General features: G+C 34.2%; 1 protein-coding gene across 1 annotated transcript; it reads right to left on the bottom strand.

The window, feature by feature from the left end:
• Positions 1-1316: 1316 nt before the first annotated feature.
• On the bottom strand, positions 1317-26883 carry LOC147077775 (uncharacterized). Its single transcript, XM_085940073.1, has 8 exons — positions 26627-26883; positions 24887-25044; positions 21099-21374; positions 20096-20245; positions 6457-6754; positions 4918-5075; positions 3848-4123; positions 1317-1354 (listed from the first exon to the last, which is right to left on the bottom strand). The coding sequence occupies exons 1-8, from the start codon at positions 26881-26883 to the stop codon at positions 1317-1319; spliced, it is 1611 nt and encodes a 536-aa protein (XP_085796199.1).
• Positions 26884-27105: the final 222 nt, after the last annotated feature.

Below are 27105 nucleotides of genomic sequence, written 5' to 3'. Positions count from 1 at the left end.
GATTGCAATGCGATAAGGGGACCGAATATTTAAATCGAGAAATATACGAATTTGCAAACAAAAAGGGAATCGAAATTTTACCATGTCCGACAAACGTACACGAACTCAATGGAGTCGCTGAACGTTATAACAGATCAGCAATGGACATAGCAAGATGTTTAATTAAAGAGGCGCGCATTAGTAAAATTTATTGGCCCGAGGCAATAAATACAGTTGCCTATTTAAAAAATCGAACTATCGCAAATACGTGCGAGAATAAAACGCCTTATGAAATATTTTTCGGGGTTAAGCCGAAAGCCAAACATTTAAAAATTTATGGCTCAAGAGTTTTTGTCCGAATTCCGGAAATAAACAGAAAAAAATGGGACGATAAGTCACAAATCGGAGTACTCGTAGGATATACACATTTCGGGTACCGAGTTTTGGTTAAAAATAAGGTGATCGAGGCAAGACATGTGCAGGTTATCGAAAAAGGTACAAGACTAATATGCCTAGAAAATCAGACTAATGAAAACACTTTCGACGGAAATAACGAATCACAAAACCGTGTAAACATTGATCTAAATGAGCAGGGCTCGGAGATCGAATTGAGCGAAAGTGAAAATGAGCGTAAAAATGATAATGATAATGAAGTATTTGTTGAAAATGAACAGGCGAGCGAATCGGTCAAAGTTAAAACTAGACGAGTATCCGCACGCGAAAAAAAGACAGTTGAGCGTTACGGAAATCCTATAGCTCACTGTATATACGTTAATTACATAAACGCAAATGCGCCAAGTACATATGAGGAAGCTTTAACCTCAAAAGACTCTGACCATTGGCGAGCGGCGATGGATTCAGAAATTAACTGTCTAAATAAAAACAAAACATGGTGTCTAGTCGAAAAGCCGACTGATAAGAAAATAATCGATGTTAAATGGATATTTAAAAGAAAGAGCGATGATACATACAAAGCGCGTCTAGTAGTACGCGGCTTTCAACAAAGAGAACACTTGGAAAACGTTTATTCCCCCGTGGGAAAAATGTTAACTTTTAAAATTCTTGTGAGTTATTGCACAACGAATAATCTCTTCATTGACCAGATGGACGTTGAGACCGCATTTCTCAATGGACCAGTTAAAAGCGAAGTTTATATTTACCAGCCAAAAGGCTATCAAAAGGAAAAAAATAAAGTCTGCAAACTAGAGAAAGCGTTATATGGTTTGCGAGAAAGTCCACTTGCGTGGTACGAAACATTTGATGAATATGTAAAAAAATTAGATTTCAAGAGAAGCGAATACGATAATTGTCTTTATGTAAAAACCGAAAATAAGGAATCAATATATCTCCTGGTATTCGTAGACGATCTGTTGATCTGTGGGAAAGACAAATTAAAAATTGACTTAATTAAGAAAAGTTTAATGAAAAGATTTACGATGAAAGACCTTAATGAGGTTAAAAGTTATATAGGCATCGATATTGATTACAATAAAGATCAAAACAACATGAAGCTAAGCCAGACAAAATATATCGAATCATTAGCCTCTAAATATCAGTTAGAAAATTCTAAACTATACGAAACTCCAATGGAGACAAACCTAAAAATCGATCAAGCGAGCGAAACAGATGAATCAATAAAATACAGAAACTTGATCGGCGAACTTTTATACATAAGCTCAGGCACTAGACCTGATATCGCGTACAGCGTTAATTACTTAAGCCGTTTTCAAAACTGCTACGACAAAACCCATTACAAGTATGCGATGCGAATTCTAAAATACTTATTAAAGACCAAAGATCTAAAATTAAGATATGACAAAAACGAAAAGAACGATAAAATTGATTGTTACGTCGACTCGGACTATGCGGGCGACAATATAGACAGAAAATCGACGAGCGGTTATGCTATTCGACTAAACGGAAATTTAATTTTTTGGAAGTCAAAAAAACAAAATGTGGTTACAAAATGCTCCACTTTCGCGGAATATATAGCACTGTCAGAAGCAGTCACAGAAATTTTATTTGTGAGAAATATATGTAACGAAAGTTTTGATTTAAAAGTAAATACACCAATCAAAATTCACGAGGACAATAGCGGAGCGGTCGCTATTGCAAAGTTTGGAAATTTTACAAAAAACTCTAAACACATTGAAATTCAATTTCATTATGTAAACGAACATTACCAAAACAAGACGATTGACATAGTAAAAGTTGATTCAAAAAATAATATAGCGGACATCTTTACCAAAGCATTGGATAAAACGAGCTTCCTGGAAAATCGTCAAAGACTGAAGTTAATCTAGTGTACAGATACAAAAGTAATTAAACGGCTAAGAGGCGTGTTGATATATAGCCGTCTAATATAATAACATAACTAAATATTATAAGTAATAATATAAGAATATTATTACTACGGTTAACTACGGCACTGGCTGTCGTCCAATACTAAATACTAATTACAGTTAAATGTTCACTTGAGTGTCCGGCATGACATTAGTGTATAATCGAAGGTCTATTGTAACGGTCGCATAACAAAATGTAATCTATTACTCTGTATACTATTATTCATGAAGTTGATAATAATAAAGTTAATCATATGAAGAAAACCATGTTCATAATATAACATCCTCTAAACGATCCATTATCCCAACACTAATATAGTACGTACTTACCTATATCATATTATACAATATCAAGTTATACCTAGCTATATTATGTATATTTTATTTTAATTTCTATGTTCAAAAAGTACATACTTAGGTATGAATATTTTTTTGAAAATATCCTTACATGGAGAAGCATATTATGGACACCACAATTTGTGAAAATTTAAGGTGAACCATATTAGTAGGTGCCTAATTAAACTGTTGTGAATCATTACATTTATATCGGAATGAATAATATAATAATATGTTACCTTAGTACCTACATATTTTAATTATTATTTTTTTAAATACTTTACTCTGGGGGTTTGATGTACTGGTGAGATCGATGAGAATGATTATATTAATGAACTGAGAGACTTGATTTAAGTGGAATGACGTTGACTATATCGAGTGAAGAACTTGTGACAATAGTAGTGCGTCTCGTGATGGACTCGATGAGTTGAGTCAAGGATTCCTGCATTGTACTTTCAATTGATACAAATGTAGTAGATATAATATTATAAGAGATATTGTCGAAATTACTAAGCATAACAGACCCGCCGACATCGCCTTGTAGCATAGAGGTAATGCAACGGATGAGGCGTAAACCCAGGAGATGTAGGATTCGATTCCCTGCCGGGGTGGCTTACTTTTTTCAAAAAGATTTTTTCTATTGGTTATAATATATTTTCTCAAAAAGTGTTTTTCAAAATTATGTATGTTCAATAACAGACCATATTGATCGAGTTATGATTGAGGAAATGCTGATGAATATTATCGCTTTATTGTTTTGTTTTGACAACAAAACATACATATTAAAGCGTATCACTTATTTAATGCTGAGTGGTATGATTGATACATATCGTAATTTTACCAAGACTGAGCGTACTTATTTGTGATTGTTTTACTGGTATTACATTACTATAATTATTGGGCCTCGTAGCCTACTGTGGTGCCAGAAAGAAAAAAAGACTGTCTTAAACAAACTTTCACTAAAATAAATGTTATCTTATTTTTTTTAATTTGTACGAATTACTGTTTCGGAAAAATACTGATGTACGAAAATTTTATTCGGTCAAAATTCTTTTCTGTCTCGTTTTTAATCGTGCTGAAGATTTTGGTCAATTTGTATTCGTAGAAGTAAATGAATACGCTTTGTCGTTACTGAATTTAATCCGACATATACTAAGTGTATTATGAAGATTCTAGCTATAATTAAATACCTTCTGGAGCAGCCAAAGCAGCCTTCCAAAGAAGCATTGATCTCTGATGGCTACACAGAAAGAGACAGAATAATCCAAGCTCCGAAGGCTGCCATCTTCCGCCATTTACGTAAAAGTCCACATCTCCAAGTGCACTGATAAGCCCATTCATGGCTGAGTTCGTGTGGATGACTTGGACGAATTGCGCATCGGATTTGTCTATGCGGTCTTTGGGACCAGCGAGTCTGAAGCATGGCCCAGATGGGTCTAGGCCGATGATTCTTGGAAGCTTCTTACCTATGTTCCAATATTAAATAGATAAACATGATATCAAAGGCAAAACTGTGGGTCGTAGATTGTAGTGATACTATGCTGTGATCCAGTCTGACGCTGAAAGATATATTAAACTTATATAATTTGGAACACCTCAAAAAAAAAATTAGAATCAAATATTTGAGTCGCCGAGTCACAAAACCAGCCCTGGAAAAATTTTCACTTAAAAAAATCACTGAAAACGGTTAACACTTTATTATCAATATAGATAATTATATTTTCTTATCTTATTTACTGGTATAAAGCGATGATGATAAATACCTCAATTTGAAAAGGAAATTACATTTGATTCATAAAAAGGAGATTTACAATTAATGTCTAGATCGGATTTTGCAAAATTTCCAGAGGGGGTTTTGAGACTGGACAAAATTCGAAAATGCTTCTGTAAGTACTTTTCCATCGTATGTGTATTCATAAAATCAAATCCAGTTCCGTTTGATGTTAAATACAATAAAACCTGAGGTTCATTACAAAGTCATTTATATTCATCAACCGCATTTTTTTATATTTTACGACTAACTTTAAACATGATATGTATTTAAATAATTTTAATGACATTTAAGGCATTTTATTTCGCTATTCGTTTTTCTAATTATTTACTTATGTGTTTATATTTTATATGCAGTCTCAAATTGATGTGCTTGATGTTTTTTGCGATTATCTCAAAATTGTGGAATATGACATAAGTAAAAATATGTTAGCGATTTTGAAACTAACACCTTCAAATATTATTAAATAATAAGCTCATAAATGTGTACCTGTGATTTTAGTATATGATTTTCCAGTAAATCCTACGATATGTGCGCCAAGATCGTATCCGACCAGGTCTAATGTGTTAATGTTGAGGCCAGATCGCCCCATTTGGGAGAGGACTGTCCCCAGGCGCTGACCCACGTATCTGACTGCTCGCGCAGACCTGGTATTAATAAGTATATTTACAGTAAAATGCAAATTAATCATCGTTTTAAGCTAATTTTACGGAGTGGGCGTTATATTGATAGAGTTTTCACGACGATTCGTTCTCAGTCTCTTCTTCAACTTCAACTCTTTGCACTGGATCAAAAATACAAATGGAAAAGATAACAAGCATTTTTTTCAGCCGTGTGATCGAACCCACGATCCATGACTCTAATGCTAAAGGCTGCTATTACATTCACAGTTTATAAAACAAAGTAGGTTTGTAATATTATTATGAAGTTATTAAACAATATATGTAACAAAATCTTTGAAAAAATATTTGGCACAAGGAACTCAAAAAAAAAAAAAACAAAACATGTTCTCGACTTTAAACAAGTAAAAAAATTTAAATTTGCTCATGAATAATATTTGGCGTTGTGGATTTTTAATCTGAACAGTTTTTTTTTAAATTCGCCGGTAAACTTTTTTTGTCTAAAAAATGTTTACAAAACATGCACGTTAACATCATTTTACTCTCTACTTCAATTGTAGTTTGTCAATTTATTTTTAAGGCCGTATGTTGTAGCTTAACCACTGGGGAATGCCAAAAGAAATGGCGTATTTCAAAAAAACACTACCTTATTCTTAAGTCAATAATTATAATAAAGCAATCATTATTCGTAGGATGTTTATCACACTCGAATGGTCAAAAACATAGCTTATAATCAGTATCTTTAGAATTATCTTCAAATGTGTTAATCTTGCCCATTTTTTGAATAATAAAATGCCTAATTCTTGTCAAATTTGGGATCACAGAGATTATCAATATGATTTTTTATCGTAAATATTTCACTAAAATAATGTCGACATAAATTATACTGATGGTTTTATAAATGTGTTTAAAAATTAATAAATGAAAAAAATCTTAGCACCACTGCACATTTATGTACTGAAATATGACTATATTCTAAAACATTAGAAGAATACTATTTTATGTAATAAAAATACTTTATGCAATCATTAAATGTTTAAAATAAATATAAATGATAATAAGGCTTTAAAGTTATATAAATAGATTATCTACAACGTTTAAGAAATGTCCAGGATCATGCTTTGAAAATAGAAACAAAGCCCCATTTCGACCCACGCTGAGCACGTTTGCCCTAAGGAATATATAAAAACAAAGGTCTCGAATTTGTTCTTTCGCCGGCAGAAAATTTTGTTTAAAAAAAGAAATAATTTTTTCTCGAGAATTTAGAGAAAATTCAAGAAATCTGGAATCTCGAGAATTGAAAACAAGTCAAGGAATTACATTTGATATTATGACTTGTACCAGCGATGCGTCATGCACAAAAAAATACCTACTCAAATTATAATAAAACCTATTTTTTATTAGATACCTCATAAACAATAAATAATCACCGACCATCTGAATAGAATTTAACAAGAGAACATTGTACTCCGGTTTCTCCAGATATGCTTTCAGTACCGGGTGCTCATTAGACGAAGGTAGATCGACATAACCATGAGCAAACAGCATCGTCTTTCTGCTGGTGTTGAACTCTGGGTCTTTCAAGATGTTCAAAGCCTTGTTCATAATAAAAGATTTGAATGGTCTTTTTCTACGGCGTACTATGTTGATTTCTAAACGATCAGTCACGTCCTTGGAGTACGTTGGATCCATCAGGGAAAGATGGCCTGGAATTTGTAATAGTTATATTATGTATTTAGTTTAATCAATGATGGAAACGTTAACATTTTGATATGAATGTGACAAATAATTTTTAAAATCTTGCCATGCCAATTTTAACTTATTTGTTTTGATAGAGAATACATTTATTTATATATTCTGTTATCGGGGCTATTATACAGATAGAGACTAATATGCGGAATCGTCATGTTACTAAAATGAAACTTGTGATCACAAATATAGAGCTAGAGTTTGTGATCCAGAAATTTCGTCTCGAATATTCTCGAAAAATAATCAAAAAAGGGCAATCTTACATCTTAAGAGATTAATTTTCCCAAATTTCGAGAATTCTCGAATAATCATCAACGAGATCATCGAGAAATGAAATTGTCACTAGGTTAAACTTCCCAAGAAAATTTGATATATCGGTTATACCTATTAGCCGAAAGAGCTTCTCAACATTGGATTCTGAACGGAATTTTTAAAATTCTTTGAATAAAACATTTTTTTTGGCAGAAAGAGCTACAAAAATTCTCGACTTTTATTCTCAACGGATTTTTACAAATCTGTTATATTCCTCAGTAAAAAAAATCTTTGCCGGAAGAATTAAAAAAAGGTATCAACTAACATTATTTCGCCACTTTAAACAGATACACGCAGATTTTACAATTTTTTATTCAACTATCAAATTATTCGATTTATTTTCTTTATTAACTACGCACAAGCAGTGCATGACCTCCTCGTTGTACCAAACATTACGCATGCAGCAACGCACATTTCAGATCTTGGACCCATTTGAATTTTACCATTAGGTATCTTCCTGAAAGTAATTTTGAAACCTGTTGCTAAGGTGCTATATTATGTAAGCACTCAAGATTATGTAGCACACAACAAGATTTTTTGGAAACACAAACTCATGCAATAATGGGATCTATTATTTTGATCATGCATCAGCGCATTTTAATTGTGACACAATTATAAAAAAAAATCGGTGTGTGTACTTGTGTACGCGCGTTAGAAGTTATACTTCTTTGGCGAAACAAAGCAAAATCAGCCGGTACCTATGACTATTAATATTACAGTGGATTAGGTCGATGAAAACGTACGGGATTCATCTGTGTCTCATATAGCACATGATAATTGTAATTTAATTATTGTATTAGACCAAAACTCATCTTTGTCATACAGCGGTTATAATCGATTCTTGAATGATTTTTTGAATTATTTACCAACTCAATATTCACAAAATTTATCTTTATTGATATATAATTTTACTCATAAACAATACTTACATAAATATAGCCTCACATCTTGATACACAATCTTTACAATGAAAAATAAATATACACTCCAATATAAATAAAGTTTTATGAATATAAATTAACAGTGTAGAATGTTAGTCTCCAGAAATTTGTTTATAAACATATTATATTTATTATGACACAATATTGGTTATGTTTACAACACGTGCTGTTTACTTGGTTGTATTGAACGACTAACTTCGTGCTACTATGCGCATGCATATGTACCCCTGAGACCGAAATGAATATAATCATAATAATAAATTATGTGTTGCATCGGCGCGCGCAACTTCCGTCACACGCCAAACGTGTTTCATCGGCGCGCGCAACTTCGTCACACGCCAAAAATATACTCTGATCTGTTTTCCCAAAAGCGCCAAAAGAAGTATAGCTTCAATATCGGGAGACTTGTGGGGTGAGGAAATCCGTGTCAACCAAATAACATTACTGCCGTATATTTGATGTATCGCACTGGATAGCGGGTCACAAGATATAGACCACTGAAGAGAGTTATTTGTGGAAACCAGAACCTACCCTTGGTTGTCACGTTATTGACGATGATGGCACATTTCAGAATTGAGCATGGGGTCGACGACAGGGAACCTATGGTGATAAAATTGCAATACTACTTACAATTTGCTAAATATCCGTCATCGTATCCATCGATGTGTTGTGAATTCACGAAATGGGTAAAAACTAAAACAAACCACACGACTGAATATAAAGACATTTTTATTAATCTACCATTTGCAACCAAATTTTATATTACGAGTATAATGTATATTTCATGATGTTGTTTTGAAAAATAATAGTAATTGAAATTATTTATGTTGTGATAGTTATAATATATGTTTGATTACGCCACTGAATTGCTTTGAAGAAAAGCCACGCTACTCGATTTTACAGTATCCGGAACTCCATTCAAATTCCATAATATTTTAGATAATATGATATTTTCAATTGTATGAAAAAAGAATGTTAATAACTCTCATAAAAATATGAGAAAAATATCAATGGTAGGTAATAAATATAAAATATACTACTTAAGTCGCTTCATCGTAATCTACGAGAAAAAATGAACCTCATTCATTTTACATTACAACGTTTTTCTTAGCTCGTATTCTTATTTGTCCGGTGGTTGTTTGTCCGGTACAAATCTTGCAATCGATTTATAACAAACTTCCCGACTAGCTAGACATTTGAAACTTTTAGAATATATCAGAACACGATGCCAATGCATTTTTTTTAATACTTTTAGCCATCTTTAAGTAGAATTGATTTCATTTTCAGTTAATTCTGTTTTCTATAAAAAGTTATTTCGACACCATTATTGGTTGCTAGGGGTCTAGGGTCCTAGCAACTAAATTAATAATATATACGCGCGATTCTATGGAAATCAATATGACATTTCAGTATTATTTCTATCAAGTACATTTTTTAGATCGGTTAGCTAGTCAAGTCAAGTTTATATGATTCAACAGAAAATTTAAAAATGTTGTATATAAAAAGTTCTTTTTATCTTGTAATTATTTTTAAATACTACTACTGCAGGCTTTGAGTGGATGTAATAATATTGTGTATTTATATTTATTTTCGACCATGTCCGAACCTAATAGCATCGTATTATGGACCTGGTTGATTTCGCGCGTGTTCAATATTGAAAAGGGCGTCTCCCATGCTGTAGCATCTGGTAAATTCATGACAGTGCCACGGAAATATGTGCCTTATGCGGAGTAAATTAAAAAGTGAGATACAAATAGCGCTACGTCCAATTTTATTTTGCCTATATTTATTACATTTAAGAGTTTATAGGCTGAAACAAATTGCCATTTGGTTCTAATTTCGACATAGAATACAACGGAAAAAATAATCTCACGTTAAAACAAATAATTGAAGCTTGAAAGATAAAAACGTTGTTTTCCGAAAATATTGAATTGTGGATTTGTCGCTTTCTGTAATTAGACGCCTCATATTATGTACTTGCTTACCCAGGCTTCGAGCCTGGGACCCACGACGCAATATGCCGACGCTATTTATAGGCCTCATACACAAATTGAAAAACGATATGTGTACTTGTCAGATCCAGGATTCGATCCTGGGACCCATGACGCTATAGGCCGACGCTTAAGCTGTGCAGCCATCGTGGGTGGAAAATACTTATTCAACATAATTTTAATAATGCTAAGGGGCGATTTTATTTGCTTCAATGAAACATTTTCAACTGAATTATCAATGAAATTATCACAATGCAGTGAAAGAAACTGGTTATAATATTTATTAATTTATGTGGAATAAGTCAAGTATAAATACCTATTGAGTTTTATTTGAATTAAAACAATATCTTTCCACCAAACATTGACAGTTAATATCATTAAAGTGACATTCTTATATTTCCAGCTGCTGTCATGAAGTCGGTCGGTTATAATATTATTTTTAAAGAAACTGTATAGTGAAATTAAAATTTAAAACGTAAAAATTTGTTCTTAAGTAATATATTATTATTTATGTCATTTCGAAGTAAAAAACTAGTTCATGTTGGAAATGCACGATATATCGTCCTCTGAACTGGCTCTAATTATATTGAAATCATAATTATTTAATACTAATGTACCTATAGGATATTATACAGAACCGTAATAAGAATTTTTGGTACAGTTCGGTTATGAGTAGGGATTCCAATCCCGGGATCCCGAGCTATTTTCGATACCTATGTATCCCGGGATTGATAAACATAATCCCGGGATTTCGGGATTGATTTTTTTATCAATTTTTATAGAAAATAAAATAAAAGCGACAGAAAAAATACTTTTAATAAAAAATAACTACATTAGAAATAAACTGAGTTTGAATGAAGTTTGATTTATACCCATGTGTAGGTTGCGGATTCATTTTATTTTTTCACATAAATTATTAAAAATGGAAAGATTGGAAAAAAACAATGCTTCGCACTTTTAACAAAGCAATTCCACCATGATATCATACGTTTTACGGCAGTTTCATATTTGGCTGACTAATTAGATTTATGAAGCGGAAAGGCCATAAGTACGCCATGATTATTTGCTTTACTATTTTAAATCTCGCTAATCCATTCTTTAAGTCTTTACTATCAGAAACAGCAATCTCCTATTAAATTCACATTATTATTTTTATTACAATATTATTTACTCCATTAAACTTGTGTATTTCCAAGATTGAATGTATACAATATTAACAATAAATGTCTTAAATAGTATAAATTATACTAGATTGATTTTTGACCAATTTTATCAATGTTATTTGTAAATGTAAATTTTTTATATTAACAATGGAAAAAATGCCAATTCCGGGACCAGTTCCGGGATCCCGGGATTGTCAAATTGTAATCCCGAAATCCCGGGATCAGAATTTTGGCTCGGGATTGGATTCCCTAGTTATAAGGAATACAGCGGCAAACACATTTTGAAAATACCCGATATACTGGATTATTTGTTAGGTTAACCGAACCTAACCTAAGTTAGGTTAGGTTCGGTTAACCTAACAAATAATCCAGTATATCGGGTATTTTCAAAATGTGTTTTCCGCTGTATTCCTCATAACCGAATTGTACCGAATTTTTTAACGTAATTTATTAATTAGTAAAATCTTCCAAAATATATTATAACCACACTAAAGTTACCTCACGCGTATCACGTCACACCGCCAACCTCATGCGTGATAGAATGTTTTATTTGAATTTTATGAAGATTTACACATTTTTGAGTGATGTCCTCTCACGTATCTTTGTTTTTAGTGGTTTGGAAGGAAGCCAGAAATGACAGGTATTTACCAATATTTTCACGTGAGCTCACTTGACGTGATGGTAATATGTTTTTAGTAGTCGTTTTTGATGATCATTTTTTTCGACCATTAGAAGATCATATGGGCCTCCACAGAGTGGAGGTTAGTATTAAAAGAATATTGTTTTTATGAGAAATGGATGTTGTCATGAATGGATGTCACGTACTTGCTAAACCTAATGCCGGGTCCACACTGGCAACATGTCGCCGGCAACCTCGTATAAGTATGATAATTATCGTAAAATTTAACGAGGTTGCCGGCGACATGTTGCCAGTGTGGACCCGGCATTATACCTGACTCAAAAACAAATTTAATAACAATATATTATTGTGTATTTTCCAGACCCAGGATTCGAACCTAGGACTCACGACACTATAAGCCGACGCTTAAGCCGGTCGGCCATCGTGATAGACGCCGTCATTATAATGTGCATATTATACGCTATTTCATTTTTAAATTATTTGTCATTCTCTTTTGAAAGAAGGTTGTATGTGTGTGGTCTATTATATAAAATATAGAGTAGATACGGGTAATATGGGTGCAAAATAGAAAATTTGTGAGTGTTTCTTAAGTGGTTTTGGTCCCTGAGGTGTGGCTATTCCATTTAATCCCGAAAAAAGGTTTGTTTGTGTACACGACAAACAGAGAGATGAATTGTGTATTGTCATATTTATTCAACATTTAGGCTTCTAAGAGAAAGCATACATTTGTCATGAAAAATTTGCGAAGGGTAAACGACTAGGTATATAGATTTCCCACAATTATTGAAAAGACAGTTGTGTTCACTATTCATCATGTGGATATTTATTCAGACACCTTCCATGAGGTAGGCATCGGTTGAATCAGTTGAAACATCCGTAGCACGTTGCCAAGCCAGATTCAACATCGCTTCTTCACATTTGATATAGCGAGAGGTTGCATGCTATGCTTTCTTAATTCATCATTGCAATACTGGCAACAAATAGATATGGCCCTCACATCCATAAGCGGTCTCCCAGAGCAGGATGGTTGTCGAGATTCCCTACCTATCATTAAGATAAGAAGAGTGTGGTGTTATAATGTAATGTTCCCCAAATGGAGGTTAAAATTAAGGGTATTTGGTTGAGCCTTTGTGGACTGTAATTTTGAAGAATGCTTGTGGATTCAGGATCTGGGGGGGAGGGGGGATTTACACGAAAATATCAGGCATTGACCTTTGATGTTGAAAGGTTTGGCGCGCGCTTGAACTGATCCCGGGTCATGCACTCATACACTAGTTACTAGTAGGTAAATAGTTTTAGAGAGTCACTCTCACTGTTACACTCGGGTTAATATCGATGATATGAGAACGTTTGTACGAATGATCAGACACCCTGTGCCGGTAATACGGTTTGAATAGATATTCTGATTTACAGAGCTCGTGCGGAGTCTTGTATTGAGTTCTTGCTTAAACGACGGCCACACTGTAGCAAGTTGACTCTTTCGTTGTCTGCTAATAAGTCCCTGTCATTAAATCACAGTCTACTGCTGACCCGTGCTTGTGAAGTGCCTATATGATAATAGTACTGAGGATGGTAGGTGTGACATATTTTTGCGTGCTTAAGAATGGGATTTGGGGTCATAATCGGCCCAACCAGTATTTTTTTTTTATTTTTAGTATTTTTTTGTATTCTTAAATAAACCTACTTGAATTATTAAGTTGTGGGAACTCGACATCATAATATTATGACGCACTGATCGCGATCTCTTTTGTGGTAGCAAAGTATCATGTGACACATCACCATTTTGGATAAATAGCCATTTTTATTAGTCAGAATACACTAAATATTATTATAAAATATAATTTTACAGGAGAATTATCATTTAAATATATCAATCATCAAATTGCATCACGCAGTCACACATTTCAAAATGTTTCTTTCTTTTCGACCATGTCCGATCCTAATAGGATCATATGGGCCTCCACAGAGTAGAGGTTTGTATTAACAATTTTTTTTTTAATGAGAAATGGATGTCAGCCACTTGCTCAACCTATTAAGTGCATACCTGGACTCACACAAAAATTGAAAAACAATATGTGTACTTGCCAGACCCAGGATTCGAACCTGGGACCCACGGCGTTATAGTCCAACGCTTAAGCCGCGCGGCCACCATGGCTGTTGTCAAAATGTTAATAATCTTTAAATAAAATAACGCCGATTTTAAAACTAAAATATCATAGAATTGAGAACAATTTTCTTTTAAAACTATTAGATTAATGCGGAGAAAACTTTCCGCGATAACACATTTCCGTTATTTTTCTTAATACTTGCAGCGTACAATTGTAGCGTACAACTATGTTAGACATTTCCTCAAAAATTTATATGATAAATATTCGTTTTTGACTGGCAGTTGTTAATTAAATAAACTTTATTGTTGGCCATATTTGCTGTTTGCCAAAGAAAAGTCTGCGTGGAATTCTTCTGGCATAAGTAATTTAAATAATTTGACAAATTCAGTGGTAAAACATGTGACCACAGAAAAAACATTTATATTCAATCGTAAATTTGGAATCTTTTGGTAAAACTAGAATCGAATTTGCCGTTGATAAACAACAAAAGGCAATTGCTAGAGTACACAATGAGAAAGTCGATAAGAACCTTAATATAATGCATAGATTGATAGATACAACATTTTTTTTGGGTAAACAAGAATTTTATCTTTTCGAGCACACAATGAAAGTGAATCATCAAATAATCGTGGAAATTTCATAGAATCTCGTCAATTTTTATGATCTTCTGTATCGATTCTGTAATTGAAGGACATTTTAATTATTATTAATTCATTAAAACCTTCGTGCGCTTTTTCTGGATTGTCAAGTGAGATTCAGAATGATTTAATTTCGTCAATATCATCCGTAATTATTTCATAAATTAAGGCTGAAATTGCAGAAGCTAGTTTTGTTTCTACAATAATAGATAAAACACCAGATATTAGCCGCCGTGAACAGTTAACAACCATTTTTAAACTCATCGCTCAATTTTATATTGTCAGTGAGCTATTGAAATTTCAACGATTCAGTGTGTCGTTGTCATTAGTGTGCACATATTATTATTCGTCAGTAGTAATATCGTAAGTATTATCTTCTTATTTCCTGTAAGTATACTTTATAAGTGTGCTCTTTTTCTCTGATCTCTACAGCCTACCTCTTTCCAAAAGTCACCCTTCGCCAGTGGTGGCTAGTAATTTGAGTTTAAAGTCGGACGAGATAACTCGCGAAATTTGTATGTGCGGCCTGTCGATCACGGCCTTATAGAGCGAGAAAACTCACTGAAGGCATATAACCGGACATGATGTTATCTTATGTCCAGGATTAACTCGAAAGAGACACCCGACACAGCAAGAACTTTGAACGTTCGGAAAACCAGAGAGCTAGTATTGCGGAGAGGCATCGCCTCTACGAGAATAGAAGCACGAGCGTGCAGGAGACGGCTTCCACGGGAAGGCCATACCAGTGGCGCACCCAGGATATTAGGGGGGGGGGGGGGAGCCCAAGGAGGAGAATGTAAATTAGTCCCATGGGATCTTTTTCTTCTTCACAGCCTAATTTCTCGTTTATCGGCCTTTTGTCATTGCACTCGGTGTACCAACACCATGGTCCCCACATCCTGAAACGGGCCCTGAGGCTAGGATATTTGGCAGGCCCTCTACCTACCGCTAAGATTAAAGGCTGTGTGAAACACTACATTAACGTTTTTCAAATTGTGTTTTAGTTCAAATTAAGGGTACTCATACAGTGAATTATTGGCGATTTTTAATATATCTACTTTAATAATGGAGCTGTCGAGTATCGACACATAATAATCAAAAAATATATTATTGCACTATTATATAATTGAAAATGTTCATAGCCACAAGTATAATAGCGCCGCAGGCGACTTTTTTACTATTAAAGCTAATTTATGATGTGTGTTTATCCCACTTATCTGGTCAACCCGACACGCTGGGCCCTCCACAGCCCGGGCCCCCAGGCTAGAGCCCTGTCAGCCCTTCCCAGCCATGACCTACACCACTCCGGAATTCGGGTGGACACCGAGAATTTTTTGACAATTCCATTAGGGATTGGGTTTCTAAAAAAACCTGACATTAGTGTTTCGAAATTTTTGTGTCAGAAATTAAAATCTAAGAATTTTTTCTAAAAAGGGTGCTGGAGAATTACAAATCATTTTTTAGCCGTGTTTTTATTTGTCTTAGCCCAAAGGTATAGTTTATCGGCTTTCAATTTCAATGTTTAAAATCATTCTGATAATTTTGGGGGGTGCCAGGGCCCCTTGCCCCCCCAGCCCTGGGTGCGCCACTGGGCCATACTATCATATAATATTAAACTAGACATCAAACAATATATTACAATGTATCAATATCAACATTCTTGTCAGATAAAATTATAATCGATATGAAGATTAATAAACAATTTTAATTAACGAGAAATGTTCCAAATTTCTCACTACAATGCTTAAAAATGTCGGTACTATACGTAAATACTATACCAAGAGATGTCACGGAGGCTGGAGGCTTGAAGCTTTCGAGATGTGGCTGTATAGACGCATCCTCAAAATTTCTTGGACTGACCGGGTGACAAATGTTGAAGTTCTCAATCGAATGGGGAAGAACCGAGAAGTTCTACGTATTATCAAAACCAGGAAACTACAGTACCTCGGCCACATTATGAGAGGACAAAAATACAGCATTCCCAACTTGTCATTTAAGGAAAGATCAATGGGAAGCGTAGCAGAGGACGGCGCCGCATTTCGTGGCTTAAGAACCTCCGTGATTGGTACGAGTGCAGCTCCACTGAACTATTCCGGGTGGCAGACGACAAAGATAAGATCGCCTTGATGGTGGCTGACCTCCGCTAGGGGATGGCACAATAAGAAGAAGGTACTATACGGTTATCCTGGATACAGCGGCAAGCACATTTTGAAAATAGCCGATAAACTGGATTATTTACAAGACTTCACAAGACAAAGAGATTAGACTGTGGAAAGTGAACATATCATAATTTTCGTACGAACACGTACGACGAAGCAATACGAAACAGAAAAAAAGTCTGTTGGTATTACTGTAAGCTGCTACTTCACTATCGTTTGCTTTTGTTTTGTAAAAAAACATGGCAGATATTTTCTCCTGATCACTTCAGAAAGTGTGACTTTATCGAAGTTTTTAGTAAAAACCATGGTCTCTTGCAGTGCAATAGGATGCAAAACCAGGGAAAAAGCTGGCGTATCTTTTCACAGGTATTTATAATAATAATATTACATTTTTCTTTATGTTTAGTGACAAATTAAGAGTGTTTTATTATTCTACGTTATTCGGCCAAAAAAGTGTTTATTAATGGAAGAATAATGGAAAGAATCCATACTATTTATTTATACATTGATAGTTTCTCCTAACAATAACAATTCACATTCACAACTTTGACAACAAATGTCATGGTTGTTTATTGTAAAAAATGTCCACGGCCGTACTCATAATATTATTTTGAACGCAAAATATACGATGTGTTTTTCAAAGTAAAAACTGATAGTACTAGTTAATGACATTCATTATTTACATAGATTTTCATTTCTGAGTTAAATAATTTTTTAAGAATACCAAAGAAAAAATTGTATTTGTAAATATTATAAATTGTATATGTAGCAATTTTTTAATGTTATATAAATTAAATTACCTATTTCAGATTACCGAAAAATGATATTCTACGGAAAATGTGGATTGATGTAGTCGGGCGGAAGGGATGGGTTCTAGGCAAAAATTCTTTACTCTGTGGGAAGCATTTTTTGGAAAAAGATTTCATCAGAGTAGACACGTTATCCGGCTGGAAGAGTCCACAATACCATCAATATTTGAAATGAATGTACTTCAGGTGCGGTTAACACTTGTGCGTTTTATACATTTTACTATAGAATGAAATGATATTTCTATTATCAACTTGTCTTAAGTTCCTTTGGAAAATTTTGCAAATAAATTCATGTTTTTTTTCAGTCAATGCCGAAGGTTCACAACCCCACACACCCAACACTGGAAAAGATGGACGTTGACGTTCCCTCTGAGGATATAGCGAAAAATAGTGCTCTACTAGCAAATTCCTTAGGTTCTCCCTGTACACCTCGACGGTTTATGTTAAAGCGTAAAGTTTGTTTATTACAATCAAAAGTAAAAAATCTTCGTCAAAAAAATCAATAATTTAGATAATATCATTCGAGAATTAGAAAAAAAGGGAAACATTCTAGGTGAAGGCATTGAATTGTTGTCTTCAATGACCGATCCCAACAAAGATTTTTTAATAAGATACTTAGCCAAGTCTCAAGAAAGCCCGGTTGAAAAAAAGTATTCTGCGGAACTTCGGAAATTTGCCATTACATTACATTATTATTATTATTCGCCTGCAGCTTATAGATATGTTGTTAGGATTTCAATAAACAATAATACACTTTGCACTTTTTGATAAATAGAGGAACCAATATTTGAAAGTCAGTTTCTTCTATACCTAGAAGTCATACATAGTTAATTGTAGTTTACCTAAATAATTCTCTTCTTTAATTTTATTGAATTCATTTGGATTTAGTTCAATTTTATGAATGGCCTACAAACATCGATTGCATTTTATTGACATAATATTATGAAAAACATAATAATTATTATTATAGCTCGTAGTTAGTGAATTCAATCCCGAGTCAAAATCTTGATCCCGGGATTTCGGGATTACGATTTGACGATCCTGGGATCCCGGAACTGGTCCTGGCATTTTTTCAATAGTTAATATAAAATTTCTATATAGATAAACAAATAAATAACGTTGATGAAATCGGTCAAAAAATAATTTGGTATAATTTATACTATTTAAGTTTTTTGTTAATTTATTGTTAATAAAATTGTGTACGTTCAATCTTGGTAATAACCTAATACATAGGTTTAATGGAGTAAATAATATTTTAATATGTATACATACTAATGTGAAAGTAAAACAGTTTTATTTATTTATGAAAAGATAACAAATACAAGTTCAATTAAAATAAAAAAATGACAAATGAATTAAAAAATATGGTAGAATCACTTTGTTATAAGTGCTAAGCATTGTTTTTTTCCAATCTTTCTCATTTTTATTAATTTATGTGAAAAAATAAAATGAATTGGCAACATAATTGGTAATAAATCAAACTTCATTCAAACTCAGTTTATTTCTAATGTATTTGCGTTATTAAAAGTATTTTTTCTGTTATATTTTCGTTTTTATTTTATTTTCCATAAAAATCGATGAAAAAACTCAATCCCGAAAGTTTCGGGAATATGTTTATCAATCCCGGGATTCATAGGTATTGAAAATAGTTCGGGATCCCGGGTTTGGAATCCCTACTCGTAATGTATTCCTAGTGAAGTGTGACCTGGGCGTATCCGTAGAGATTAAATTTCTTCGCATCTGTGTTATGGGACTAAATGCTTCATACACTATGAAGATAATAATATGGACATTACAATACTTTATTTTAAAATAATGTCATTTATGTGTGTTAACTTCTTAAATAATGTGAGGCCAAGATGACAATGATTGATGACAGGGTATAGAAAATAATAGAATATGTACATATGTATCTAGTTTAAATATTATCATGGGAAATACAGTAAAAACTGGTTAGATCGATTATAAGAAATTGTTTTACCTTAAACCGTATTCTCACGTGACAATTTTTGTCGTTCAATTGTCTGTTTTTTCATTTTTATTAATTTCTGTGAAAAAATAAAATGAATTGGTAACACATGGGTAATGAATCAAACTTCATTCAAACTCAGTTTATTTCTAATGTAGTAATATGTTATTAATAGTATTTTTTCTGTTATATACCTATTCGTTTTTATTTTATTTTCCATAAAAATTGATAAAAAAAATCAATCCCGAAAGCTTCGGGATTATGTTTACCAATCCCGTGATCCCTAGTCACGAGGACCACACTAAATAAAGTAAACATCAATTTGTTATATGAAAAAAAACACAATAAACGGTGCAATGTTTTAGGTTTATTTTTTTTATTTTTCCCACGTGAAACTATTGTTTAGGGGTTACAGAAAAAAATATAGATTCAAAAAGGGACCACAGGTGAAAACTTTTGAGAAACACTGCTAAACATTTACATTAAGTAAGTTAAAGTGGTAATTATGAACGAATCTTTTTATATTTCAGTGGTTTGGTTCCACGTTTTCCTAAATAAAACGGATAACGACTGGATGTTCGTATGTAGAAGATGCCATTTATTTTAGGATCCGCATGTGGACCCATTAGGGCTGTCCGCTGCTTTCCTGAACTGGTGTAACAATTGCTCTTGTCCGCCAAGTCAACGCTGGCGCATTCCACTCCAATAAACCCCGTACCTGAGCGAAAGAGAAATAAATCTTAGTAATAATATGGTCAATAGATATTCTGAAAGTGGAAACTTTATATTGATAGTAAACGAGATCGGAAACACTGTAATACGATGCAAGTCTATATTGGTAGGTTTTCAAAAAACGTATTTTATATAATATGACAACTAATAAAGATCTACGAAGAATAATGATAGGTTGTGGAGATCCGATATATTAAAAATAGTTCATACTTTGTTAGTCATATTAAATTTATTTTCGTGGAACTTAGAATACTTACTGCAGATGGTGTTGGTAAGTTTTTAAAATTCAATTAAGCCCGCAATAATAATAAATTGATAAAGCAGATTGACGCGTATCCAGGCGGGTATGAGTCCCGTATTTTTTTCTAGTAGGTTTGATGTGTTTTCAAATTTTGTAAGTATGTTGGTTTTTTTCTTCTTCTTTCGACCATGTCCGATCCTAATAGAATCATATGGGCCTCCGCAGAGTAGAGGTTTGTATTGACAGATTTTGTTTTTACGAGAAATGGATGTCATCCACTTTCTCAATCTATTAGGTACATACCCTGACACACACAAATTGAAAAACAATATGTGTACTTGCTAGACCCAGGATTCGAACCTGGGACCACGGCGTTATAGTCCACCGCTTAAGCCGCGCGGCCGCCGCGGGCGTAATGTGTGTGTTGGTTTAGGCAGGGTTTAATTTCATTGAACGATGTTGGTTTTGTATTTTAAGTTCAATGAAAACAAAATATAAGTATGACTATAAAAAGTGTGCTTGAGGTAGCCAAGATCCACCCCGTACTGTAGTGTCAGATAAGAAGGAGCTAATAATATTGTTAATATATATTATTTACCGTTTGGTGCACCTAAAGCCGCCTGCCATAGATATAACGTTCTGGCATGGCTGCACAGAGTGAGACAGAAGATTCCATACATCGAAGGTTGCCATCTTCCGCCATTTATATAAAAATCTACGTGTCCAACAGCATTGACCAGTCCAAGCCCGGCTCCGTTCGTGTGGATGACTTGGACGAATTTCGCGTCAGACTTGTCGATGCGGTCTTTGGGAGCTGCTTGTCTGAAGCATCCGCCGGCAGGGTCCAGAGCAATGATCCTAGGAAGCTTTTTACCTAAACAATGATATTGTTTAAATATTGTAGTTGCCACTGGTAGAGAATGGGTAAAATCCATGATCGCTCTTATTACGGCTCTCGTGGTGCAGTGCGTAAGGCGCTGGTCTTCCATCCCGGAGTTTTGGGTTCGATTCCCAGTGAGCTCAAAATATATATTTACATAATCTAATTATTTAAATTCCTCAAGCCTGGAAGTTTTACCACTATTATTGGGCTTCACGGCCTGTTGTGGTGTTTGATAAAGAAACAAAAAAAAACTAGGTATATATATACTATATTTTATAGCCGTTTGTTTATTTAGGTATACTTATTTCAATAAATTGGCTGATGTATTATATCGACGATTTTCGGGCACCCCTAATGATGAAATTAAAACAGAAGTGACAGGTGTCAAATTGTCATTTGCCGATTCAGAAATTACTAAAATAAATTGTATCGAGCACGAATTAGATATGCAAACACTAATCAAACATATTCGATTGAAGACTTTGCATGAATGTGGAAACAGAATAATGTTTTTTTTTTATTTATGACATTTAGGTCAACCAACAGGATCAATCACAAAAGAATAATTAGTACAAGATGAGATATAAAATAACCGAATAAGTGATTGTCACAATAACAGGGGGACACAGAAAGCATAAATAAATCATTAAAAAACATTAAATCAAATAAAATAAAATATTAAATAAATTTACAAAATACATTAGAGAGTGCTATAAAAATAATTACTTAAGGTGACGCATCAGTGAAACGCCAAATAATTTTCTACTGTACGCGCGACGAAATTTTGGACTCGCTGCCATTCAGTGAGAGAATGTCGAGCCAGAAGCACGTCACTTTGCTGCGTGATGGCAACGGGTCAATTAATTCTAAAATCGTGTAAAGATGACTAAAAACGTTACCCATTTACTTTAAAAAGAAAACATGTCAATGAATATATTATTATTGTTACTAATAGAACATACGTTAAAGTGCCCACCACCACCCGTCATATATGCACAACCGTGGATATGCACGGCCGCTTTCTATGACGCTTTAAACGTGTCTGAAAGAAGTGATTTTAAGTGCTCATTCCGTCCCGAGACGGAGCCGCACGGGACTGATGCTGCAACCATGCACCGTAGTGCTTAAAGAAGAAAGTTAAGAAAGAAAATGTTTGTTTTTGGACTGGCTCTGCTGTCCGCTGACGTTAAGCGCTTTGTGTACCCGCATACTGAGTGTCACGAATTGAAATGGATGAGTCTACGGAAGAGTCGGGACTATCGCGCTCCCCATACGACGCTGCAAATTTCTCAAATGCCGCAAAGTTGGCCTCGGTTGCTACCAGATCTCCATGACCAATTGGGCCCGTGTGAGGACGGACCCTGGCAAACAGCTCCGCTCGTTCGAATTCCATAAGCGGGCAATCCCAGAGGATGTGTTCAACATCTTGGTGGTCATGCCCGCAGGTACAACCCGGCCCATCTACTATCAAGCCAAACTCGTGGAGTCTGGCGGCGAAGTTGCCATGGCCGGTGAGGAACTGGCTAATCCAGTGCGAAGGTTGGAGTCTTCTAGTTTGGTGCCTGCAGAATACGTCTGGAAAAAAACAGTAAGTGTGCCGCCCCTTGGGGGAGGCGGTCCACCTCGCCTGCCATGCCGCAAATGCGGTCTTGTACACAATGTCACTTACAGTCTTCCTGTAAGGAACGTCCTCGGATCTCTGCGGTGGTGTCAGATGGACACCGGCGAGTATTGTGCTGATCCCCCTCAAGAGGAGGGTGATCGATCCTCTGACACTGCACAGTTATGTACCGAAATATGACTATATTCTAAAACATTAGAGCGAGAGGTTTAAAAGAATACTATTTTATATGATAAAAATACTTTATGCAGTCATCAAATGTTTAAAATAAATATAAAGGATAATAAGGCTTCAAAATTATATAAATAGATTATCTATAACGTTTAAGATATGTCCAGGATCATGCTTTGAAAATAGAAAAAAGCTCAATTTTGACCCACGACGAGCATGTCCGCCCTTAAGAGAAAAAAAACACATTTGCAGTACCTACCTACCTACTTATAAGATACTGGAAAATAAAATATAAATGTAATATGAAACACAAAAAGTATATATGAAGAGAAGATAATAATATGCAGTATAAAAACAACTCAATTTAAAAGAGGCAAGAGAACAAAACAGTGTCACTCGATCACTGTGATGATTCATAGTTATGTTGAGTCGAGCCATCGGACAATGTAAACCTAGATTGGTTTTATTTGTTCGAATGTTGCTAATTGATTGTAATAGTGGAATAAGTAAAAAATACTACATAAATACTTCGAGATAATTGAACCTTAATGTTTGTGTCATACAAAATATGAAATAGTTAATTACATATTATATATATTCTTAGTATGTAGGATTTTCTGTATACCACTATTAACAGTGGGTTATTTGAGTTATTATAATGTTGCTTTTAAGTTACAGGACAATTTTAATCAATTCAACAGTGGTATTTCTTCTTATAAAACTAAAATTTGGAGAGGTCCTGGCGTCGCCTACGAATCAAAGTAAGTAGGTACCTGTTATTGGTATCTTGATTCAATACAAAAAATGTCTATTGTCAAAAAAACGAAATTTGTAAAGCATTTCTAATGTAGGAATATTAGATAATTTCATCGTATTACGCTTTTCCACCTGCGTTTTATTTTTTTAAAAGATTTTTTCTATTTTTCTCTTAGGTGTTTTCAAATTATGTAGGTATCGATGTCAAATAATGAGTTTAATAAAAAAATAATTTATTAAATAATAATTGTATCATTTTTTAAATTAACAAAATTTTATAATGTTCACCTAAAATGTTGATTATTAACTTTACTATTTATATCTACTAGATATCAGAAGCGAAGGGTGAGGTAGGCTGTTAAGATGCGCCATAAATAGTGCACCTTAAACTTTGTTAGTCATACGTATTTGTTTTTATTGAACTAAGACTACAATTTACATTATTTAATGGTGTTGGTTGGTTTTTAAAAACCAATTAAACCCTACTTAACCAAAACATAAAAGTTTTGGTATAAATACTTTGCGCGATATGACAAAATTGTGCTCACTTTTTCATTCATACTTATTTGTTTTCGTTGGATTAAAACCGCATAATATAATATTACACATACTGTTGACTCATTTTTTTTTAATTCATTAAGCCCTGCCTAAACCAAACTATAATAGATAAATATTATGCTATCTACAAAATATCCAAAGTTATGTATTATTTTATTGCATAGTTTTATATATTTTATAAATAGACGAGTGTTTTTGACTATTATCTATTATTTGTTGGTTTTCGCACGGTTAAATTGGATTTAAAAAACAAACTAACACAATCTGCAAATGTTAGCCTTGCTTCAATGAAAACAAATACGTATAGCTGGTAAAGTTTGGCGTGCTCTATTTATGCTGGATCTTAACAGCCTACCTCCACCTTTCGCCATTGCTAGATATAGATATGTCACATTACCTGCAGCGTTAAGAAATGATTTCCCTGTAAATCCAGCAATCTGACCACCAAGGCTGTGTCCGACCAAGTCAAAGGTATCAATATTGAGACCAGCTCGTGACATCTGAGCTAAGACGTTTCCTAAACGAATGCCTACATACTTCGTGGCACGTGCTGATCTGGAATAATAGATTTATTGACGTGCTGAGGGTTAAACGAATACAAGTGATAGAATTAAATATATGAGTTAGAAACCGTATTTACATTATGATATTATGGATATTGAAGCGTAAAATATGATTCATTAATTATTAATAACAATTAGTCCCAATATAGTACACGAAAACTCAGATGGGCCAGTTACATATTTAAATGCGATTGATTTAGAGCTTTCCATAAAATTTATGAAGGGATTCCTGGAAGAGATTGTCGGTTAATGTCAATAGGGACGCGAAGAGGCTACGTGTGACCGACAGGAATAAAAGAGAGCTCTGGATAAAGATCCTGGATGACGGTTGAACAGTTGGTTATGAACAGATCTAGTATTTTTCGATAGGTATCTAGCTTGCAAAAACTTGTGGGGTTTTTACTAGAATTTTTTGATGTCTCCAACAGCTTCAAATGTGCTGAAAATACATTAGATATTTGGTTTATTTATTGTCATGCGCATAAAATTTCTGACTATCACATACCTACTTAATATAGGCAAATCAGTACATATTTTAGTAATGTGAGAAATAAAACAAATAATTTGACATGTTGAAACAATAGGAACATTCATGGCCTTGTAGTGAAATGGTATTATATATTTCACGTGTGCTTATGTATGTGACATCAGCTTAGGAATGACATGAAACGAAACTTGAACGCCGTTGACTCAATATAGGCATTTCTTGTCAAATTTGAAATATATTTCTGTTAAAATGTGTGGTATTTATACTATAGACATTTTTAGAATTCTGCAACTTTTTTCGATACACGAAAGGAAAGGTATTGATTTCGTTCTTGGTAGAGTAAGTAAATTTACTTGAAATTTAATTTTCACAAAATCTAGCGTTTTTTACTGCCAAATAGTTTGTTTTCGTACCCCGTCTGGCATGCTTTTGTCAACGACAGTTGGCAACATTGGTCATAAACCAGAATGGCATGTAAGGCCAGCTTGACCGATTAAACATTTTAAATCGCTACAGACTATACCAAAACAAATCTCTTAGAACAATCATATATGGCCCCATGGTTTGTTGTACGCAACAACACTTTCCATAGAGACTTGAACGTATAAACCATTTACGACCACGTCTTGAAACTCTCTAAAAAATTCTACAGCTTCATGACAGCAACCTTTCCAAACCAGTCAATCATAGATCTAAGCAATTATAAACCAGCCATCCCCACTGTATACGCCCTATTTTTCTCATTTTTATTTTTCATTTTTTTCAGTCTCAGACCCACGACGAAGAGGCATGCGTTCTTCGTTAATAGGTATACAAACGCAAGTACTACAGATGACGAGGATAAAAGGCCGTTTGACCTTGGTACCTCCCTATATATAATTGAATTGAAATTAACTAACTATTCATGACATGAATGTCCCGGCATAGTATTGCCTATGTGTACTGAAGAGAGATGCAAAAATACGACTTATGACTATATCCCAGTCGAGACGGGCCTACGAATTATGGGACCAGAGTCATCTGATGTTCGCAGTTTATTAATGGTGCATGTTGGGACAGCCTTGATGAATAAACATGTGCCGATTACCTCATGTATAGTATATGTCCGAGCACCGCCATGGAATTCAACATCAAGACGTTATATTCCGGTTTCTCTAGATATGCCTTCAGCACAAGTTGCTTATTCGAGGTGGGCAGATCCATGTAGCCGTGAGCATACAGCATTGTCTTCCGACTGGTGTTGAACTCTAGGTCTTTCAAGATGTCCATGGCTTTGGTAATAGCGAACGGTTTGAATGAAATATTTCCACGAAGCACTATGTTGATCACCAAGCTGTCCGTCATGTTTTTGGGAAACGTCAGATCCATCAACCGGAAACCGCCTGAAATTATTAGTATCGGTTATTAATTCCACCTCGGGTTTGAATATAGAAAATATCATATTATAGTCCGTCAGTACCAAGTTCTGGAAGGACATGACCATATAAAATATGTTAATATCATAAAAGACTATTAATTGAATGATCGTTGTTTAGAAAATTGAGGATAAAGCCATATTAAAGTAGG

The sequence above is a fragment of the Rhyacophila brunnea genome, unplaced genomic scaffold (genome assembly GCF_057557595.1).
Source record: "Rhyacophila brunnea isolate RB1 unplaced genomic scaffold, BYU_Rbru_1.0 scaffold_12, whole genome shotgun sequence".
In the NCBI taxonomy this organism is placed as follows: Eukaryota; Metazoa; Arthropoda; class Insecta; order Trichoptera; family Rhyacophilidae; genus Rhyacophila; species Rhyacophila brunnea.
This window is presented reverse-complemented; position numbering and strand designations above follow the sequence as displayed.